The 18,984-nt window shown below is 40.6% G+C and overlaps 1 protein-coding gene across 7 annotated transcripts in view; it reads left to right on the top strand.

Moving 5' to 3' along the window:
- The first annotated feature begins 1,248 nt into the window (after window positions 1-1,248).
- Window positions 1,249-18,984, top strand: part of ubr5 (ubiquitin protein ligase E3 component n-recognin 5) — a 37,215-nt gene continuing 19,479 nt past the window's right edge. For 6 of the 7 annotated variants that reach the window (XM_050046631.1, XM_050046630.1, XM_050046628.1 and 3 more), the window contains exons 1-24: window positions 1,249-1,481; window positions 4,810-4,854; window positions 4,986-5,067; window positions 6,322-6,398; window positions 7,999-8,118; window positions 8,773-9,052; window positions 9,176-9,335; window positions 9,635-9,784; window positions 10,611-10,822; window positions 11,048-11,164; window positions 11,306-11,416; window positions 11,600-11,754; window positions 12,890-13,007; window positions 13,138-13,322; window positions 14,989-15,098; window positions 15,583-15,695; window positions 15,877-16,023; window positions 16,163-16,274; window positions 16,403-16,557; window positions 16,653-16,850; window positions 17,139-17,349; window positions 17,666-17,792; window positions 18,019-18,170; window positions 18,289-18,384. In XM_050046631.1, the coding sequence (XP_049902588.1) occupies window positions 1,420-1,481; window positions 4,810-4,854; window positions 4,986-5,067; window positions 6,322-6,398; window positions 7,999-8,118; window positions 8,773-9,052; window positions 9,176-9,335; window positions 9,635-9,784; window positions 10,611-10,822; window positions 11,048-11,164; window positions 11,306-11,416; window positions 11,600-11,754; window positions 12,890-13,007; window positions 13,138-13,322; window positions 14,989-15,098; window positions 15,583-15,695; window positions 15,877-16,023; window positions 16,163-16,274; window positions 16,403-16,557; window positions 16,653-16,850; window positions 17,139-17,349; window positions 17,666-17,792; window positions 18,019-18,170; window positions 18,289-18,384 (3,295 nt within the window). In that variant the 5' untranslated portion in view covers window positions 1,249-1,419. The remainder of the gene's footprint in view (window positions 1,482-4,809; window positions 4,855-4,985; window positions 5,068-6,321; window positions 6,399-7,998; window positions 8,119-8,772; window positions 9,053-9,175; window positions 9,336-9,634; window positions 9,785-10,610; window positions 10,823-11,047; window positions 11,165-11,305; window positions 11,417-11,599; window positions 11,755-12,889; window positions 13,008-13,137; window positions 13,323-14,988; window positions 15,099-15,582; window positions 15,696-15,876; window positions 16,024-16,162; window positions 16,275-16,402; window positions 16,558-16,652; window positions 16,851-17,138; window positions 17,350-17,665; window positions 17,793-18,018; window positions 18,171-18,288; window positions 18,385-18,984) is intronic. The other variant, XM_050046625.1, reaches the window with a different exon arrangement.

Here is an 18,984-nt window from a genome sequence, read left to right as displayed (position 1 = left end):
TGTTCCCTTAAGATTTAGTGACATAATATTAAGTCTTAGTTGGGCACAGAAGGGTGGTTAGGGACTGTTCATTACTTATGAGAGGGTGGGTGGTGCAAAAAAGGGAAAGCATGTCAAATTATTTTTTGAGCAGCTGAGGGGGACTGATGTTTTTTTGTTTGTTTGTTTTATTTTGGCTTTGGGGAGGGGCGTACAACTTTAAATGGCTGTATTTCTTTCTCTTTTTTTAACTGCAGATTTTTAAAGAAAACACGCCTTCCAAACCCAGGGGGTTTGTTTTCTTTAAAAATTGCCAAAATGACACCATTTATCATAGCCAGAAATTGTGATATTCAAATTTCCGATGGTTCAAGAGCACATTTTGTGGAATGAATGCTTCCGTCAAAAAAATAAAAAATAAATAAAGAAATAGAAAAGCAATGCTTTTTAAAAAAAAAAAAAAAAAAACAAAAAACAAAAAAAAACTCCAAGATTTTATCTTCAGCTTTCAACGTTCAAAGGGTGAGTTTTTAAAACAACTAATTTATGGTGGACGGAGGGAAATGCCTTCACCACAAGTCACTCTGGAAGGCTTAAAATAGGCTATGTAAAGCTTTAGGGAGGGTCAAAAAACAAAACAAAACAAAACGAACAAACAAACAAAAAAAAACCTAGCCACATCCCTCCTCTGAAAAGTAAAGAACAGCCCCTTATTGTATACTCACTTCTTTTAAGTTGTAAGATGGATTCAAAATAGAATCTATTTATTCTATAACTACAGAATGTGGGTCTGTAAGTATAGTAGTACTTATTGGACTACTTATATTAATTCTGATGGTTCTTACATGTTGGTAAAATAGCATATGGAATTATTTATTGTTGTGTTGTTTTTACAGCACAAAAGCACAATTATTATGTGTATAGGGTTAGGGTGAGGGAAGAAGAACCCCTATGATCAATACTGCATTTGATATCCTATTGTCTAAGCTTGTATAGAGGTAACCTAGCGTTACTTAACCCTTTCTTCGGCCTCTATAGTACAGTAATGGATCTGAAAATGACTGCAGGTGCTCGAAAATGCAAACAACCACAGATACATTGACTGAGCTGTATGAGAACAAAGACTTTAGAGTGTGAAAATGTAGTATATTTGATTACAGTAGTGTTGCCTTTCTTCTTGAAGCCAATCCCGTCCAATTTCACACATTTCCTGTTTGTGCTCGGGGTCCAACCAGCGGAGTGGTTGCATGTGCACTAATCAACACACAGACAAGAAGCTTGGTAGAGTTAAGATGGCGGCATGTGGGTGAGGAGGCTGGGATCTAAACTCGAGGTTTTTCGCCATTAAACGATTCCTATGAATCCATATAATTACAGTTATCGAAAGAATAACAATTTCCACATCTTTCACACGCCTGTGTGTGATTTTGGATTGACCCCATGACATCTATACACTTCGTGGTTCACCCGTTGCCCGGGACCGAGGATCAGCTCAATGACAGGTATTTTGTTGCGGCCCGTTGATAAGAAGAATTTAAATCAATATCTACGCACGGGTTATGGTATATAGTTTTAGATATTGTATTTGCGAACAACGTTGACATTGTCATGCGTTTTCAGCCTGGTTTAAATAATTTAAATGACCCCCCAGGGTTGAAACAAGGCCCGGCATCTTGAACAATCCTCGTTAGCCTGCTGCTACCCAAACAGTCGGTCCGGTGCTAGCTAGATGCTAGCCCGTTAACTGGCCATCGTACGAATAGCTAACACTAGCAGGCTGTTTCCTTGATTCTCTGGAAGGATTGGCTCACAGTCAAAGTTGAGATAGACAATGCGGGTTGGGGGATGGGGAAAAGAGAGGGAAATAAGGGTCGTAAAACGGAATTTTGTAGAAAATATACGAGTTTTTGTGCATGTATTACATAAACACTGTTTTGAAATGTGTCAGTGTTTGTTTTGTGGGCGTCTCGTTGATTATCATGATCAATGAAGTAGCTAACGTCAGCTAACCGACAGCTAGCCGCTAATGCTAGCAAGCTAATTTGCTACCACGCTCTTGACAAAGCCAAATATTTGTGTTTCAGTGTCTTTTGTGTCGGGGTATTTTGAGAGTTTAGTGGCCCAGCTTACTTGCCATCATCTTCGGGGATAAGAATCTTATTTGACTGTTATTAACATTGCGTTGCGAGATTAAATTATGGAGCGAAGCACAGTTAGCAACACTGCATTTACATTAATCCTGTTATCTACTTTAGTAAAGGGACAAGCCAAGGTTTATGAAGTGTTTATGATCGATGCTGGATTATTCAGTGTTCACGTGATCATACACTTTTCTTTTCACTGTTACCCAAATACCAGCAGTAACATTATACTCCGACAGTTAATTTAATTGCACACAATATTGTTAGTAGTGACATGCTGGCATGCATCGCACTGCGTTTAATGGGTTTTCTTTAGGAAAATCAGAAACTGAAGAGATCATGAGACAGTAGTAGGTGGAAGAAAGGTCTAGGAAATTGTGTGTGACCTGTAATTTGGCAGAACATGTGATTTATGATAAACCTATTTATATCATCCATTGAGATTGAACTGATTAATGAGTTGTTCTACTTAAAGACAAAGAGGTTAGGAAGTGTTTTTAGAATGACCTTGAGATTAAGAACTGGGTACAGTCTTAGAGTATTTGAAAGCTTCTTTGCAGGTGGATGTACTATCTTACACTGGGGGACCCACTTTGTTCTGACTGATGGGAAAGCTTAGTTACTCTGCTGGTTATGCTGGTTATTGAGAAAGTCACTCAGACATCTTGGTGGTATGGACCATTGGTTCCTTAAAGAGGTCATGGCTGTTTCATCCCCAGGCATGCATGCCATTGCATGCTACAGTCACCATGTGCTGCTGGGAGGCCCCCTCCTCTCTCTTCCCCATGAAGGAACTTGCAGTTGTCAAAGCAGATAAGTGCCTCTATCTGAAGTAAAAAGGCTTGGTCCAGCTTGGCTCATTTGAAGCTCTTGCCTGGCATGAACATCCGGTCAGATTTCCTCAACCCAATGCCAGTGGTTTGTTTGACCTAACGGAGGTCTGCATAGACACATTAGTTTAGCGCAGAAGAATGGCAAATGCTATTCCTCCTGTAGTGTGATGGATGTTTAATATATTTTTGCTGTGCTTTAGTGAAACTGTTTTCAGTTGCTCACTGAGGCGAGTAGACTCTGCATCTGTGCTAGAGTGGTTTGATGGCTAGGTTAGTGAATGACTGACCTGGATGATGTGTGAATAATTTTCTGATACCTTCCTGTAGTATTTGGATTGCTGCATGGGCTTTTATTGTTCTTCTGTATTGTGAGGAGATTTCCGCCTTTATTATTTGTATCTCTCACAATTTCGTGTTATTTTAGACTTTTCTTTGTCAGCCTGAGGGCATGTTTCATCTAGCAGAGTAATGACAAGGACAATGGAAAAAAAATACAGCATATTTACATTTGAACTTTGTACATCTATGTGGACATTTTTTCATTGCTCATCTCTTGTTTTTGTGCAGTCATGAGCAAGATTTCTGAAAGTATTTTCTGGTGTACACCTGGTATGATGTAAATTGTGTCTAAATAGTATACATGTTCCATAACGGCACTGCATTTACACTTACCACTAAAATGAGTTGTCTTCTTCTTGCCTTCCATCCAATAATGCCAGTTGGCATTTGTTGACATCCTTTCTTTTGAGTTTGAGTGAGGTCATTCATCACAACAGGTGACCTGGTACTTCTATATCTGTGTGTAATGACCACATGGAAGAAACAGTTTGCAGAACTATATATTCAAGATGACAGCATAAGTCAAAGCAGTGGGAGGAGTCAAGAGTTGATGCATGTTTCTTCACAAACACTACGCAATTTCAAGCACGATACAATACATCTCCTCATATGTGGTCAAGCATGTTTGGATAAATGCTAGCCTATTTCTCCAGACTGTTGGGATGTTTGTGTATATTTGATGTGAGTGTGGAAGTAAACGGAAATCTGGAGTGCAAACAATGAAGAAGGTAATTAGACAGTGAACTGCAACAGGCAGTTAATTAGGTAGACTGCTTTGAAAAGAGAAAGAGCACACTATCGAATATATAGTTTTGGTAGTGTCTGTACATATTTATTACCAGTGCAGACATTGTTATGTTTGAGTGGCAGGCTTGACAATTGCTTTGCTCTATTGTAGTGAGGAGATATTTTGGCTGGCAGGTGTTTTAGAAGTAAAAATCTTTTTATAACCCTGGAAATGCAGTGTTTATTATTCAATTTTGAATTCTGGATTATTTGGGAATCAATGCAGCAACTTGATCCTCAATGACATGGTGTTAAAAATATGCAACAACTCTGACTCGCCTCTCTGGTTGGCATCTTCTTCATAGTAATAGCCAATGGGGCTCATGGGTACTGCAGTTTTTGGCGGTATTTGACATATCAAACTAACAGTAAAACATTATGCAGAAAACTGAATTTGCCATAATAACCAACATATGCTATGCTCCTAATTTGCCTTATATTTGTTTGTTTATTATGTTCAAGAAACTTGTGAAAAGTAATATATACTACATATGCTAGTATGTCCTGGTATTGCTTTGCTTTATGAGAGAAATTGAAAAGATGAGTTGAAGCCATTTGTAATGCACCTAAATGGTCTTTGTTAGGGTAAATCAACATGATTTATGTTATCCATGGGTCATGTTTTAAAGTGTCTTCCTGCACTGCATTTCTGAATTGCACACATTAATTTGCATTAACTGTTTTTTAAACAGGACTTATACTCATTAATTTTGTCTTTCTCTTCTTGCCAGGCTCCGTGAAGTCTCAGAAAAACTCAACAAATACAGCTATAATAGGTAAGTTGGTGTCAGCATTGCAACTGAAGGCTGCTTTGTTTAATTTCATCAGTTGTTGTAAACAGGACCTTGGTTTTAATCCTGTATTTGTCTTATTTATCTTTGTGCTCCTTTTATTTTTTCGAATGCAGTCATCCACACCTCAGTCTGCTGGAGCAGGCTACCCTAAAACAGTGTGTTGTTGGTCCAAACCATGCCGGATTTCTCCTTGAGGTAATGCTATCAGACATTACATCATTAGCATTGATGAAACACTCAGAGATGTAGAGTTTATGTTTATGATTAATTTATTGCTCACCAAAACAGTTCAGTATAATAGGAAGATTTCATCTCAAATTGGGTCACTAATATCAGATGACCTTTGACTTTGCTTTAAAATACCGGCTGATTTGCTTCTGTTTTACTTTCTGGCTGTGTAGAAATTGTGGACTAGATTTAACAGATTACATTTGTTGTTTATATTCAGGACTCCACCACAGTCGGGCTAATCCAATTTGATCAGGGCTATAGACACACTGAAGAGGCGTGAAGTGATTAACCTTAGTTTGTATATTTGAGCTTTGACAGAAATGTCAGCAAACTGGGGCATGCAGATGGAATCGGTTCAGGATGAATGTGGAGTCAGATATTACACCTTCCATCTTTGCAATGCAGTTGTGCATAAACAGACATCAAACATAGTGGAGCGGCAATCTTAATGTCTAATCTGATGGCACAGCAGTGTTCCCATACATTGATTTATTTGTGCCAACCCACCACAATATCAACATTGAGTGTCTCATTGATTTTCTATTTTATTACTGTTTAAAATGAGTAAATTTGTATTTAATTGCAAAGTTGCGCTCAGTACAACAATTCCCTCAGCCCCTCCTTGTGTTGCTCTCTCTCTCTCTCTCTCTCTCTCTCTCTCTCTCTCTCTCTCTCTCTCTCTCTCTCTCTCTCTCTCTCTCTGTCTGTCTCTCTCTCGCTCTCTCCTTCTCACAAACACATTGACAACGGACCTGTCCGCATCTATTGTTTTTCCAGCCTAAATCAGATGAAACTGGCTGTGTTTCCATGGAAACTGCTGTCATGCGGGTCCTGTGAAATATAACAGCTGCAGTAGCTTGGAAAATAGCGTGATGGGGCACTGAATTTGATGAATTTATTATTAACTTTTAGACCACAACTGAGACAAGACTTAGCTAGCTGGCGCACCCCGTGGTCTCTGGCTTCATGCGTTTGGCTATAACATTAATCACATATTCCAGTATACAGCACCTCTTAAATACTAATGCACAGTAATAATTTGCATATACACTGAGGTGGGTTGTTAAGTGGCTTTATGTTGTTATTTTATGCTGGGCTTTATGTAGTTTTCAATTCCTACTTTGATAAATTGCACTCAACATTAAAATACAATATTTCCTTCTTTAAGAGTTTTCTCTTGTCAGATCTGTGACACTAAAAACAATGCATCTCTTGTAGGATGGACGTGTGTGCAGAATCAGCTTTGCTGTCCAGCCTGATCGCCTGGAGCTCAGCAAACCGGATGGCAGCGATGGGTGAGAGACTTCTTTATGATGCGATCTGTCCCGGAAACAGTTTTAGCTTTGGCAGCGAGTTGGAAAACAGATTGCTTGTGGATATGTCTAGAACAAGACGCACTGAGCGTGCTCAAGCTTACTGACGGTGGTTGCTGTGATTTGAATTTGACTCGTGTGCCCCTATTGGCTGAGTATGAAGCAGTTGGACTTGATTACACTTGTAGAATGATACTTTGTCTATGTGCTACAAAGATTTCAATCTTTCAGGAGTAAAACGTGTCTGAATACTTTACAGGTCTATTCCCTGAAAGTCCTCCCAACAGACAGCTGTTGGAATGGGGGATGCTTTGGTTTTGTGCTTGTTAAGATTATGTTGTATATTAAGTCATTCTTAATACGGTGCTGCTTTTTGGAGAGTTATTCCCCAAAGCTAAATCTATTCCAGTGACATATTTGGTTTCTAATATAAAATACCTCTGTCTTTATTCTGATTTTTACACCAAACAACCAACTGCAAGACAGTCCCAAAATTGTTTGTGTAACTTTCTGAAAGCTAGTTTCCTTGGCTGTACAAGTGTGTGCTATTTAATAAAAATCCTTTTTTACTAGCTGCTCTGTTTTGTGTTGGCTAGGTGAATGTATTTTTGGTGAATGTCTCATTGATAGTTGTCGATACTCTGCCAGGAGAACAACATCCAACAGTGATTTCAGAGCTTTCAAGGCCCCTCTAGCTGCTAAATATGCATGTGAATCAGGCTGTAAAAGGCTGAGGAGCACCCTGCTCCAAACTTTTCTGCAGAACACATGTTTTTCCCAGCTGCAGACTTGCAAAAGAAGATGAGATGGTTTCACACTGTATAGCTTTTCAGTCAGCACCACTGTGGGCTGCTGGGAAGCCTATGAAAAGGAGTGTGGCAGGTTGTCTTTGGCAAGTTTGTCAGCTCACTGAACACAGCCTAATATCCTCTGTGATTTTGAATTGTATCAGAAGTTATACTGGTTGTGACAGCTTGTAGATACAGTTGCTGTTTCTCTGTATTGCATCTGAATCATTTGAATCCCTGTCTCTGTATCACATTGCCCTTTGTTACAATATGGTACTAAATGTGATTGTATTATTTTGTTGGACAGTATCTGAATTCAGTGTTAGTCCATGGTATATGAAATGTTGGCAAAGTTGTCATAATTTAGTTCCCTTGCCACAGCAAAACACAATTTAAACTCATTATAACAAAAATATTAAGAACAAAACAGTTAAGAATATTGAAGCAAACAACTTTTGGTTAAACTCAGAAGGCATTCATTATAAGAAATCTTGAAATAGGAGAAGCAGTTGCAGCCCCAAAACCCCAAGAACTTTTAAAAAAGGAAAGTCTTGAACGAGGAACGAGTTGCAGCCAATTCAGATTCCCAAGGGTGTTGCCATGCTAGTCTCCAAAATACCCCCTCCTGTTTCACAGTGTAATATTTAAAGAAAATGAATCCTGAACCAAGGGGTATAATTTAACAAGCCTTGGGTGAATTTAGCTTCTGTTAACCCAGGTAATAAAAGAAAGTCTTTTGGTCCTGTGTGGGACTTCTATAGGTTTGTAACTGATCTCCCATCTTTTGTTTCCAGTTCAAAGTTGAGCAGTGGTTCAGGGACAGGAAGGAGCTCCAGGCCAGGCAGGACTAGTGATCCGCCCTGGTTCCTGTCTGGCTCTGACACACTGGGCAGACTGGCAGGCAACACCCTTGGGTAAGTTCTGGCAGGGTTGACAGAGACAAACGGTCCTGTGTAAGCTCAGTGTTCAGAGCACAGCACTGATGCTGCAGTGGGTTAGGGGTGTATTCCCCACAGGGTTCTTCATACTGAAGAGAGAACCTTAGGGTGCTGTAAAATGTAATGGATAAATGTGTCCACCAAACGGCATAAATCAAAAAAGCATGGCCATATTCACTGACTCTGCTAAATTTGCAGAATGCAGTCTTCTCTGTGCTTTTGCTATTAGTGACCACTGGAAAGTTCCTCCTCAAAATATAGTTGTTGTGGGTCCTGATACTGAAGTTGTGCTGAACCGAAATAGCTGCAAAATAACCCTCTTAACTTGCACCCTTACAGTTTAATGTTGAACTGAAACAAAATGAAAGTAAAATATCCTACATATGTAAGCTTTTGCTCTTAGAGTACCTGATTTAAGTCAGAAAAAATTGCCATCATTTAGTTAATTTCTTCCTTCCTTTAAATGCCGCTGATGCAAAACCTTCTCAGTCTGTACTGCCCTGTCTTCACTGTCACAAAGGCTGAACCCCTTCGTTTGCAGATGTGTGCGTGTTTTGAGTCTGCTCTGTTAGTCAGATGGTGTTTTTTTGGCAGTTGTGTCTGACCATGGCCTTGCACTGTATGTAACAGGAGTCGCTGGAGCTCTGGTGTTAATGGAGGCAGTGGAGGAGGTGGAAGTGGAGGAGGAGCAGGGGGAGGTGGAGCTGGAGGTGGCAGCAGTGGAGGAGGAGGGGGCGGCAGTGGAGGCGGTGGCGGAGGCACATCGGGCAGGTCATCAACAGCAGCCCGCGATTCCCGTCGACAGACCAGGGTGATCCGCACAGGAAGGGATCGTGGCTCGGGCCTGCTGGGTAGCCAGCCTCAGCCAGTCATTCCAGCTTCTGTCATCCCAGAGGAACTTATTACTCAGGTAAAAATATTTTCTTTGAAATTTTCTGAATTGGAATAAAACAGTGCACACTTACCTTCTAATCTGCAGTAACAAGTGAATACCAATAAAATGTGTTTTCTGCTTTGTTGTCCTTTATCTTAGGCCCAGGTTGTCCTTCAGGGGAAGTCCAGGAGTGTGATCATTAGAGAGCTACAGAGGACCAACCTGGATGTCAACCTCGCCGTTAACAACCTGCTGAGTCGGGATGATGAAGATGGAGATGATGGAGACGACACAGCAAGCGAGTCTTACCTCCCTGGAGGTTTGTCAAAACAAAAACAGCAAATGGAGACAGAAAGGACAGTGGCTTATATCAAGCAATATTATTGTGTTTTTTGAATAAGCTCAATTCCATTAGCCACATAAATACTTAAGAAGGGAGTTCAGGCTCAGCAGGAGTTCACCATATTAAAATATAAATAGGCCTGTGTGGAAGAGTTATACACTGTTCAAATAATTTAATTATAATAATTGTAATTGGCAAGGCAGTATTTGGCAAATTCATTAAAGAAATATTTTTTTGTTAAACCTTGCATCCTTTTGTGCCTTTGCCCCCTGCAGAGGACCTGATGTCCCTGTTGGATGCTGACATTCATTCAGCTCATCCCAGTGTGATAATTGATGCCGATGCCATGTTCTCTGAAGACATCAGCTACTTTGGCTACCCCTCTTTTAGGCGCTCTTCACTGTCTCGCCTGGGATCCTCCAGAGGTAACTCAACAACTCACTTCTGACAAGTTAAGGCAAGACAGGGTGTTAGACAGGCTTTGGTGGCAACACTGGTGATGGCTTTTGTTGTGGGGATGGAGCTTTAATAGCTTATTAAAGATAAGATGACAGTAGCAAAAAAGTTGGGAAAGCAAACACAGTGTTTGTTCAGTATGTTTTTTTTAGATGAACTGTAAAAAAAAATTGCCAGTTGCTTTAGTTTTGAAAAAGATAGATTTATGTAACAGGCAAAGCCTTTTTAAGGCCAGTGACAGAAAATATTTTCCTCTTTGCCTTATGTATACTTAAGCTAGTCTAGGTTTTGTAGAAATTAATGTGAAATGAAATGGTTTTAGCTTGTTTGTTTGCTGGGGAAATTTTCTCTTCAGTCTGTTAAGCTTGACTTGTAATATGGGTGTTTGGTTTAACAGGTTATAAATGTTTGGTGTTGTATGCTGCATGGCTGTAGTACATACTGAGAGCTCTCTGAGAAAGGCCCGCTAGGCCCACCTGTCTTAACAGGGACCCTTAAAGGCAGTCTATTCTAAAAATCCTACCTAGCCCACTTTTAGCCCATATGCATGCTTTCTTTCTTTCTATCTATCCACTTCCTCTTCTACCTCGCATTTTAACATATGAGCGTGCAAACTGACTCACCCATCAGTATAATTTAGACTCCCACTCAATCTTTAGTACTGCAATTTTGATTTGCATTACAGTGATTCTAAAGAATCTATCTTTCTCTCTCTATTCTTAAAACTATGTTGACGGGTCTTTCCCAGAGAGTGGCTTACTTCTATCCCACTGGTGTGACCTTATTGCATACCAGTTCTCCTTCTTCCCTTAGAGCGCGACTCAGAGCTGTTGCGTGAGCGTGAGTCTGTATTGAGGTTACGCGAGCGCCGGTGGCTGGACGGGGCCTCGTTTGACACAGAGCGAGGCTCCACCAGCCGCGAGGGTGAGCCCAGCTTGGACAAGAAGAGCATCCCAGTCCAGAGCCCTGTCTCCTTGGGAGAGGAGCTCCAATGGTGGCCTGACAAGGTAGGAGGAGCACAAACAGAGCTGTTAATGCAATGTTTGATTTAAAACACAGAAATACAAACCTTTGCTGTGATGCTAGTGCAGCTTTGATCTTTTACCTTTGACTTTCTGGAAATGTCTCTACAGCTGGTTGGATTCAACTAGTAGCAAGTTCAGTTCATTGAACATTTAGAGTTAAGATTCGCTTGATCAGACACTTATTGAGATATCTAATTTTCTTTCCAGGATGGTGTGAAGTTTGTAAGTATCGGAGCCATGTTCTCAGAGCTGGTGGCTGTCAGCTCCAAAGGAGAGCTTTATCAGTGGAAGTGGAGCGAACCTGAACCCTACAGGAATGCACAGGTGGAGAATTCAAACTATGTGATTGGAATTAGTGTTTCTTTTTTCGTAGCAAAAAAGCATCTATCTGTTTCAAAAGCAGTGGTGGTTTATTACATGTTTTAGACCTAATATAACCAACTTTTCTGTCATTTGCTCCATCAGAATCCTTCAATTCATCACCCACGTGTATCCTTCCTGGGCCTGGCCAATGAGAAGATCACCTTATTGTCTGCCAATAGCATCAGAGCCACTGTGGCTACAGAGACCAACAAGGTAGGTGATGATTGCGACTCTTGATTTAAGAACATGTATTTGTTCATGGTAACAGTACTCAAACACAGGAGGAGTTGTATAATTATGAGAGAATGTTTCTTTAGTTACTTATTAGCCATAGTCACATTACAAATATGTATTCAGTGAATTGTTCATCAATTTATGTTTGTGTGTGTGGTACAGGTGGCAACCTGGGTGGACGACACACTGAGCACAGTGGCCTCTAAGCTGGAGCACAGTGCTCAGGCTTTCCCTGAGCTGCAGGGCGAACGTATGGTGTCACTGCACTGCTGTGCACTCTACACGTGTGCACAGCTGGAGAATAGCCTCTACTGGTGGTGAGAACAAAAAATGTTTTTCCATGAAACTATACTGAATGGACTTATAATTATTTGTGTATAACATTGCCTCCTGGATGCCGCTGTGGTTTGTTATCCTCTTCAGTGTAGCAGAGGTGTTCATCAAAGTCAAATGCAAAACAGTAGGTTATTATAGGGCCATATCTGACTCAGAATTAGGTCACTTTAGTTAGATTTGCTGGTTCAATACGAATATTCAGTTATCTTTTTTGTTGCATATAGAGTTTATAAGTTTAAACAAGGTTCAGCTGGACGTTCATCGTGACAGTAGCATGTAGGAAACAAGCTAACTATGCTAACGACAGATCAGAAAGGTGCAATAATATTTTTTGCCAACTCTGGGTATAAAACAAAAGCCAGAGACGGTATTGTATTAAGTTGCTGTGAGCTGTAAAGTCACCACTTATGAGCAGAGGAGAGAAGATTTTGTTATCTCAAAGCCTTACGGTGCAGAGTCTCTCCTCTTCTGTGCTGCTGTATTGTGTCCGAAGCTGTCTGTACCAGAGGGTATTGTGAAGTCAAGAGCAAAATCTAGGGACCAAAATGTCCCCAGAAGTACACTACACAGCTCTACTTGAAGTAATCTCAGTCGACTGAGGGGACTCCAAAGGATGATTTGAATCTCTGACTTTCAAGGGGCAGCCCTAATTCTAACATTTCCAGTTCACAGTGTTAGTAATAGGAAGAGATTCTGTTACTGCATTAATTAGTTGCTAGTTGCTTCAATAGAAGGTAGGTGGTATTCATCCTAGGAAACTTAGGAAAATTATGGCATTGCAATTCTCTTTGTTCTTAAAAGTACAGTTATTCTTAGTAAGTTTTGCCTTGCCAGAAAACGGACACTATGCTTAACATGATTTAAGACCTTTATTTGAAGTGTAGAAGTCCCTTGGATTTTTTTAAATACACCATACACCCTTGTTTTTTTCTGCATTCTTGTGCCAGAATACACAATGGGGACATGTAGCAAGTAATGCAAATTTTCCTGCAGACCTGACATTTAGAAAGGTTTGCAAATTGATGTGTGTCAATTCACAATGAGAGTGGTATATGTCAAGGAAAGGTATAAATGTCAGCAAAGTTTTGACTCTTTGATGCTTGTGTCTGTCTGCAGGGGTGTTGTGCCTTTTAGTCAACGGAAGAAAATGCTTGAAAAGGCCAGAGCCAAGAACAAAAAGCCAAAGTCCAGTGCTGGCATCTCCTCGATACCAAACATCACCGTGGGAACACAGGTAAGACAGAATTTCCTGTTTTAATGTTTATTAAAGGTCTGTCTTAAGACATTTTCTACAAGAGTCCTGGTATGAGCTCAGCATAAGCCTTGCAGTTAGTGTAAAATAAATTTGCCGATTCCTTCCTAAGGTGTGCTTGAGGAATAACCCCCTCTACCATGCCGGTGCAGTGGCCTTTTCTGTCAGTGCTGGGATTCCCAAAGTGGGCGTCCTGTTGGAGTCTGTCTGGAACATGAACGACAGTTGCAGGTTCCAGCTGCGCTCACCAGAGAGCCTCAAAAACATGGAAAAGACCACTAAGACCCAGGAAATCAAGTCAGTTTCATTTTATGTAGAAAAAAAGCTGTCCATTTTTGTTTATGAATAGTTTTCTATCATTTCATTTCAATACTCTTTTAGCCACTAATAGAGGACACAGACTCAGTCCCTCTGGTTACATAATGTAGATATTGCAGTGGGGACAATATGCCTATCCCCAGATTTAATATGTATTGGGTTTTGATATTAACAATTTATTGTGTTTTATTTATTTATTTATTTATTTTACAATAGACTATTGCAAAAGCTGAATCCTACACTTATTTATTTAATGAGACATATTTCCAAAAACAATGCACATCTCAAGGCAGGCAGTCTGTCTGACTTTTAATTCAGCAGCATAATATACTGCATAGAAAAGTGGTAAATGAAGTTATGACTGTTTTTATGGTTTTCTCTTTAATAGTTGTATTCCATGAAGCACTCTTAGATATTGCATATTTAATATTAAATATTGAATTGAAGTAACCTTCAGTCCCTCTAGGATTTCATGGAGGTTTTTGGGATTGTTGTTTGAAAAATTGCGATATTTGTAGGCATTTTTTCCTCTCTCCTTTTTTGAAATGACATTGTGGGGGCAAGTGAAAATTGATAAAAATGTCATGCATTCGGAGCCTGTTATTTTGAGCATTCAGTGTTTCCCACAAAATTAGAATCCATTTGTGATGGTAAGCCTGGTTGGGGTGTGACATCTGATCACCCTCGAACAGCTGTTGCTGTCCTTTGATGCAGCGTTAAAGGACTATCTTTGTGAGCTGCTCTCCTCCTAATCTCTTTGCTCTGTTAGTAGGACCTAACACAGCACAACGAACAGGATCCCCTACTCGTCATAATTAAGCGTTGGACAGAAGCGGCTAACATCTGACTGACTTTAATTGCTTTAAATTGTCAAATTTCAAGTTGTGATGATTGGACAAGATTGCAAGGTTACACAGAATTTATGGGAATTAGGCTGAGTTTGTGTTGATTGTTGTGATCGTAGCACTCTGCGGACACAGAAACTAAAACAGTTACATCTAGCTTTCCCTGGTCATCAGGCTTGCACTGTTCCCTATATATTGATTTGTATTCTGCCACAATATCAGCATTAACTGTCACGCAGTGATTATTATTATTTTTTTTTTTTAAGTGGATACATTTGTATTTTATTGTAGAGCTGTGCTCAGCGCATTAATTTGCTTAGCCTGCTCTGCTGTCCATTTGCCTCATTACCTGTCACTCGGAAGTTATTCGCCACAAGGAGAGCGGGCAAAAGCTCCACAGACGAACCTTCAGTAGTGGCTGTAGCAACACCCCAGTGCAGGGGGTCACAGCAGACTGGGTCTGGCCTTTGTAATGTTAACAACAGAAAGTTTGCTGATCTGGCCAGGAGTTTGCTCTGAGTTGCTACAGTGGCTGTTGGAGGTTTATGTTCTTAGACCATCTGCCATGTTCTGCTTTCTCGCTTCAGCTTTGTTTTTTCTTTAAATGGACATCATGCCACGTTACTTGTAGAATACCACAATAAAAGTGTAAAGTTCTCTCCACCTCTGCTATTGAATTATATGGATTTAGGCATTAAAAATTTGATCAAAAACACTTAAATGATTTTGCTTTTCCCCTACCTTTGTAGATATGTGAGAATAAGTAAAATCCATCTCACTAACCTGGTCTTAACCCACAGGACGGAAAGCAAGCCAGAGCTTGTGAAGACTGAGATGGGTCCCCCTCCCTCCCCAGCGTCTACCTGCAGTGATACCTCCTCCATTGCTAGCAGTGCCTCACTGCCCTATAGTATGTCAGCTTTTCTCTTGATATCTCTTCCCTCTTAACCTCCAGCTCTCTCAACAACACTGAAGTCTTGACTTTCCTCTCTATCTCCCAGGCACAGAACCAATTTCTTTCTCACTCTGTGCTCTCATTAGTCCTTTGACTTTGAAACAGATGGTGCACAGGCATTTATCAGCAAGTTTTTTCCTCTCCCTGTTCTCCCGTGAATGAAGTATGGCCAGTTTACAATATAGACTCTGGTTTGTTTGGTTGCCTTTTTTGCCTGCTTTTAACATATGAACCATACAGCTAGCTGTCAGTGGTGGTAGTTAATTTTCCCTACTTCACACTAGTTGTTATCACCTGGTCAGCAGTATATTTTTTCACAAATAATTTTGAGTATGATCCCAAAACATTTCCAATCCATTGATGTAAATGTTAATTTAGTGTCTTAATTGAAAATTCTGTGACCATAGGAGTCAAAGTAAGCATGTCCTACTATTTTCAGAGCGAAGGCGTTCTACCCCAGCTCCCAAAGAGGAAGAGAAGGTGAATGAGGAGCAGTGGCCTCTCAGAGAGGTGGTGTTTGTGGAAGATGTTAAAAATGTTCCTGTAGGAAAGGTGGGTACATGTGAAATGTGGCAATATATCGAAGATCAACTGTTAATGCAAATGTAGTAATATAATGCAGATGTTAAAGTCTCTGGCTTCTCTCATACCCTGCTATAAATTATAAAAATGCCTTCCTGGTTTGTCATGACATCTCAGTTTCACAACGTATCATCTTCATACTATGTTCTAGGTGCTGAAAGTGGATGGTGCATACGTTGCTGTGAAGTTTCCAGGGACATCAAGCAGCATGAGCAACCAGAGCACTGCAGCTCCCACTGACTCAGACCCATCATCACTGTTGCAGGACTGTAGGCTCCTCAGAATAGATGAGCTGCAGGTATGAACATAACTTGATCCTATGTTGCTTGTCTCCATCTCAGTATGTGGAGTTCAGTGTGAATGTATTTGTGCCAGCGTGAGAATCTCTCCACCTGACATTCATATTAATTTACTTTTCTTCAATCTTTTCCTTGCAGGTGGTCAAAACTGGTGGGACTCCTAAAGTTCCTGACTGTTTTCAGCGCACACCTAAAAAGCTCTGTATACCAGAAAAGGCAGAGATTCTGGCTGTGAATGTTGACTCCAAAGGTAAGTCTTTGTCTGTGTTTCTATATGTCAGTGTATCTTTGATATACGTTATCAGTCTGTTGGTTTGGTTATTGGTAGTTTTCTCTAGATTTGTCTTTCTGATTCTTAACTGACTCTCCATCTTCCAGGAGTCCATGCAGTGCTGAAAACTGGTAACTGGGTACGGTACTGTATCTTTGACCTGGCCACAGGCAAAGCTGAACAGGAGAACAACTTCCCCACTAGTAATCTGGCCTTCCTGGGGCAGAGTGAGCGCAATGTGGCCATCTTTACTGCAGGACAGGTGAGATGCTCTCCCAAATCAGTGATTTGTTTTTGCAGTTTTGCACCTGCCTTACTGTATACTAATCTTTAATGCTGAAATTAATTTTCTTAAAGGAATCTCCCATCATCCTTCGAGATGGAAATGGCACAATCTACCCTATGGCCAAAGACTGCATGGGCGGCATTCGAGATCCTGATTGGTTGGACCTGCCACCTATAAACAGCCTTGGAATGGGGGTGCATTCTCTGGCCAACCTCCCCTCTAACTCCACAATTAAAAAGAAAGCTGCTATTATTATAATGGCTGTTGAGGTAAGCATGACCTTATAAATACAATGTGAAAAAAAATATGGCTAAAAAAATACATTACTTAGTAGATGACCATGTAGATGTGGTCAATGTTGTTTTGTGCCTGTGAAACTTATCTCAGTGACCTTGCAAAAAAAACAAAACACAACACCTCAGCAGTTTTAATATGGTGGTTCCTATTACGTTCCTACCCATAAATCTGTCTGAAAGACCAAAAAGCAATGCTGTCTTAGTCGCAGTGAGACTTCAAAGACATAATCAGTACCCGCTTGTCGTCCTCTTGTGTTTCAGAAACAGACGCTGATGCAGCATGTGCTACGTTGTGACTATGAGGCATGTCGGCAGTACCTGGTGAACCTTGAGCAGGCCTTCTTATTGGATCAGGGCAGCCAAGCCCTCGGAGCACTTCTAGATCATCGCTGTGATGGAAACCGCAACATCCTCCATGCTGCTGTCTCTGTCTGCTTCCCTGTTAGTAACAAGGAGACCAAAGAGGAGGAAGGTAAGCTGGTGCTTTAGACAATCCATGTCAAGCTCTCCCTGGCAGCTGGGACAAAATAAATCGTTACAGATTTTAAATATGATCCGAAAAGTAGTTTATCTTGATTTGCTGGTTATAGTCACATTTTTCTTCCCAATGTATTTTAGTTTTGGACTTTGCCATCCTAATTAGAAAATGTTAAATGATGAAAAAAAATGTGCAAGAAAATGATTTTTTCTCTCAACGCATAATTCTAATGTGCTCCTGTGTCAGTTTAATTGCCTGTTTCCCCAAGACTCTCTTCTCCATGCTAAGTGACCCTGCTGTTTCATTTCAGAAGCTGAAAGGTCGGAGAGAAACACATTTGCAGAGCGTCTGTCTGCTGTGGAGGCAATTGCCAATGCCATCTCTGTGGTCTCAAGCAACAGTTCTGGGAATAGGACTGGCTCCTCCAGCAGCAGAGGGTAATTGACCACTCAAACTGTTTTTGCACTCAACAGAATATTAAGTTTGTACAGAAAACTGTACAGCATGTACAGTGTTGTTCAGAGTACACAAGGCTCCCTATAAGAAGGGAATATTTTTGCTTATACTGTCAGTGAACAGATCTTCAGTTAAAATAATGTAAACACAAGCAACACTATTGGTCTTAATGTCAGTGCCATGTTTTATTTCGTGTCATGTCATAAGGCTTCGTCTGAGGGAGATGATGCGGAGGTCTCTAAGAGCAGCAGGTCTTGGCCGTCACGAGTCTGGCCCGTCATCCAGTGACCACCAGGACCCTGTGTCACCACCTATTGCCCCACCAAGTTGGGTTCCTGACCCCCCACCCATGGACCCTGGTCAGTGCATCTCTACGAGACTGTATACCTAAGTTTATCTGTGTCTGCTCTTTAGAGCCCTTTCAGATGGACACTATCATTGCAATGTAAAACAAGATATATATTTTTTTTTCAACAGATGGTGACATTGACTTCATTCTAGCACCAGCTGTAGGCTCACTCACCACTGCCTCAACTGGGACCAGCCAAGGACCCAGCACCTCCACCATACCAGGTACTTGACATCGTCATCATAGAAAAGGAATGAGAAGGAGACAGTAGCTATGCCGAAAAATCCATAGTATATACTAATTCTATACATTATGTGCTACATGTTATGGCTGGGCAGTTGGGCAAACTCACAGACGCCTGCACAAATATATCAGCAATTGCAGGTTGTTGGGCTGACGGTGGCATGATACACATTGTCACAGTTCATTGTTTTAGTTACTCTAAAAATGTCAACATACTAAAGATTTTATACTAACAATACAACATGGTTGTCAGTCGAACTGCAACTTTTGAATGTTACTCACAATTAAAGTTCAGATTTCTTTGGAGCTGTTTCAAAACAAACCAACATTATTTCATTTTTTCCAACTCTAAGCAGCTCCTCTGTTTCTTATGTGTATTGCACTGTGGAAGAACAGTGTGCATCAACGGCAGACCCAAAAATTGACCGAATTCAGATTGTATTCTGTCTGGTTTATGTTGTCACTTTGCTAGTATGAACTCACCACATACTTAAAACCTGCTCAGAATCATAATCAGTATATAGCAAGAATTGAGAACACAACACTTGTTTTTTACTGCTAACTAACCACTGTTAGTTTAA

This window comes from Epinephelus moara, chromosome 6 (assembly GCF_006386435.1).
Source record: "Epinephelus moara isolate mb chromosome 6, YSFRI_EMoa_1.0, whole genome shotgun sequence".
In the NCBI taxonomy this organism is placed as follows: Eukaryota; Metazoa; Chordata; class Actinopteri; order Perciformes; family Serranidae; genus Epinephelus; species Epinephelus moara.
Note: the sequence above shows the minus strand (reverse complement) of the source record. Positions and strands in the feature narration are given on the sequence as shown.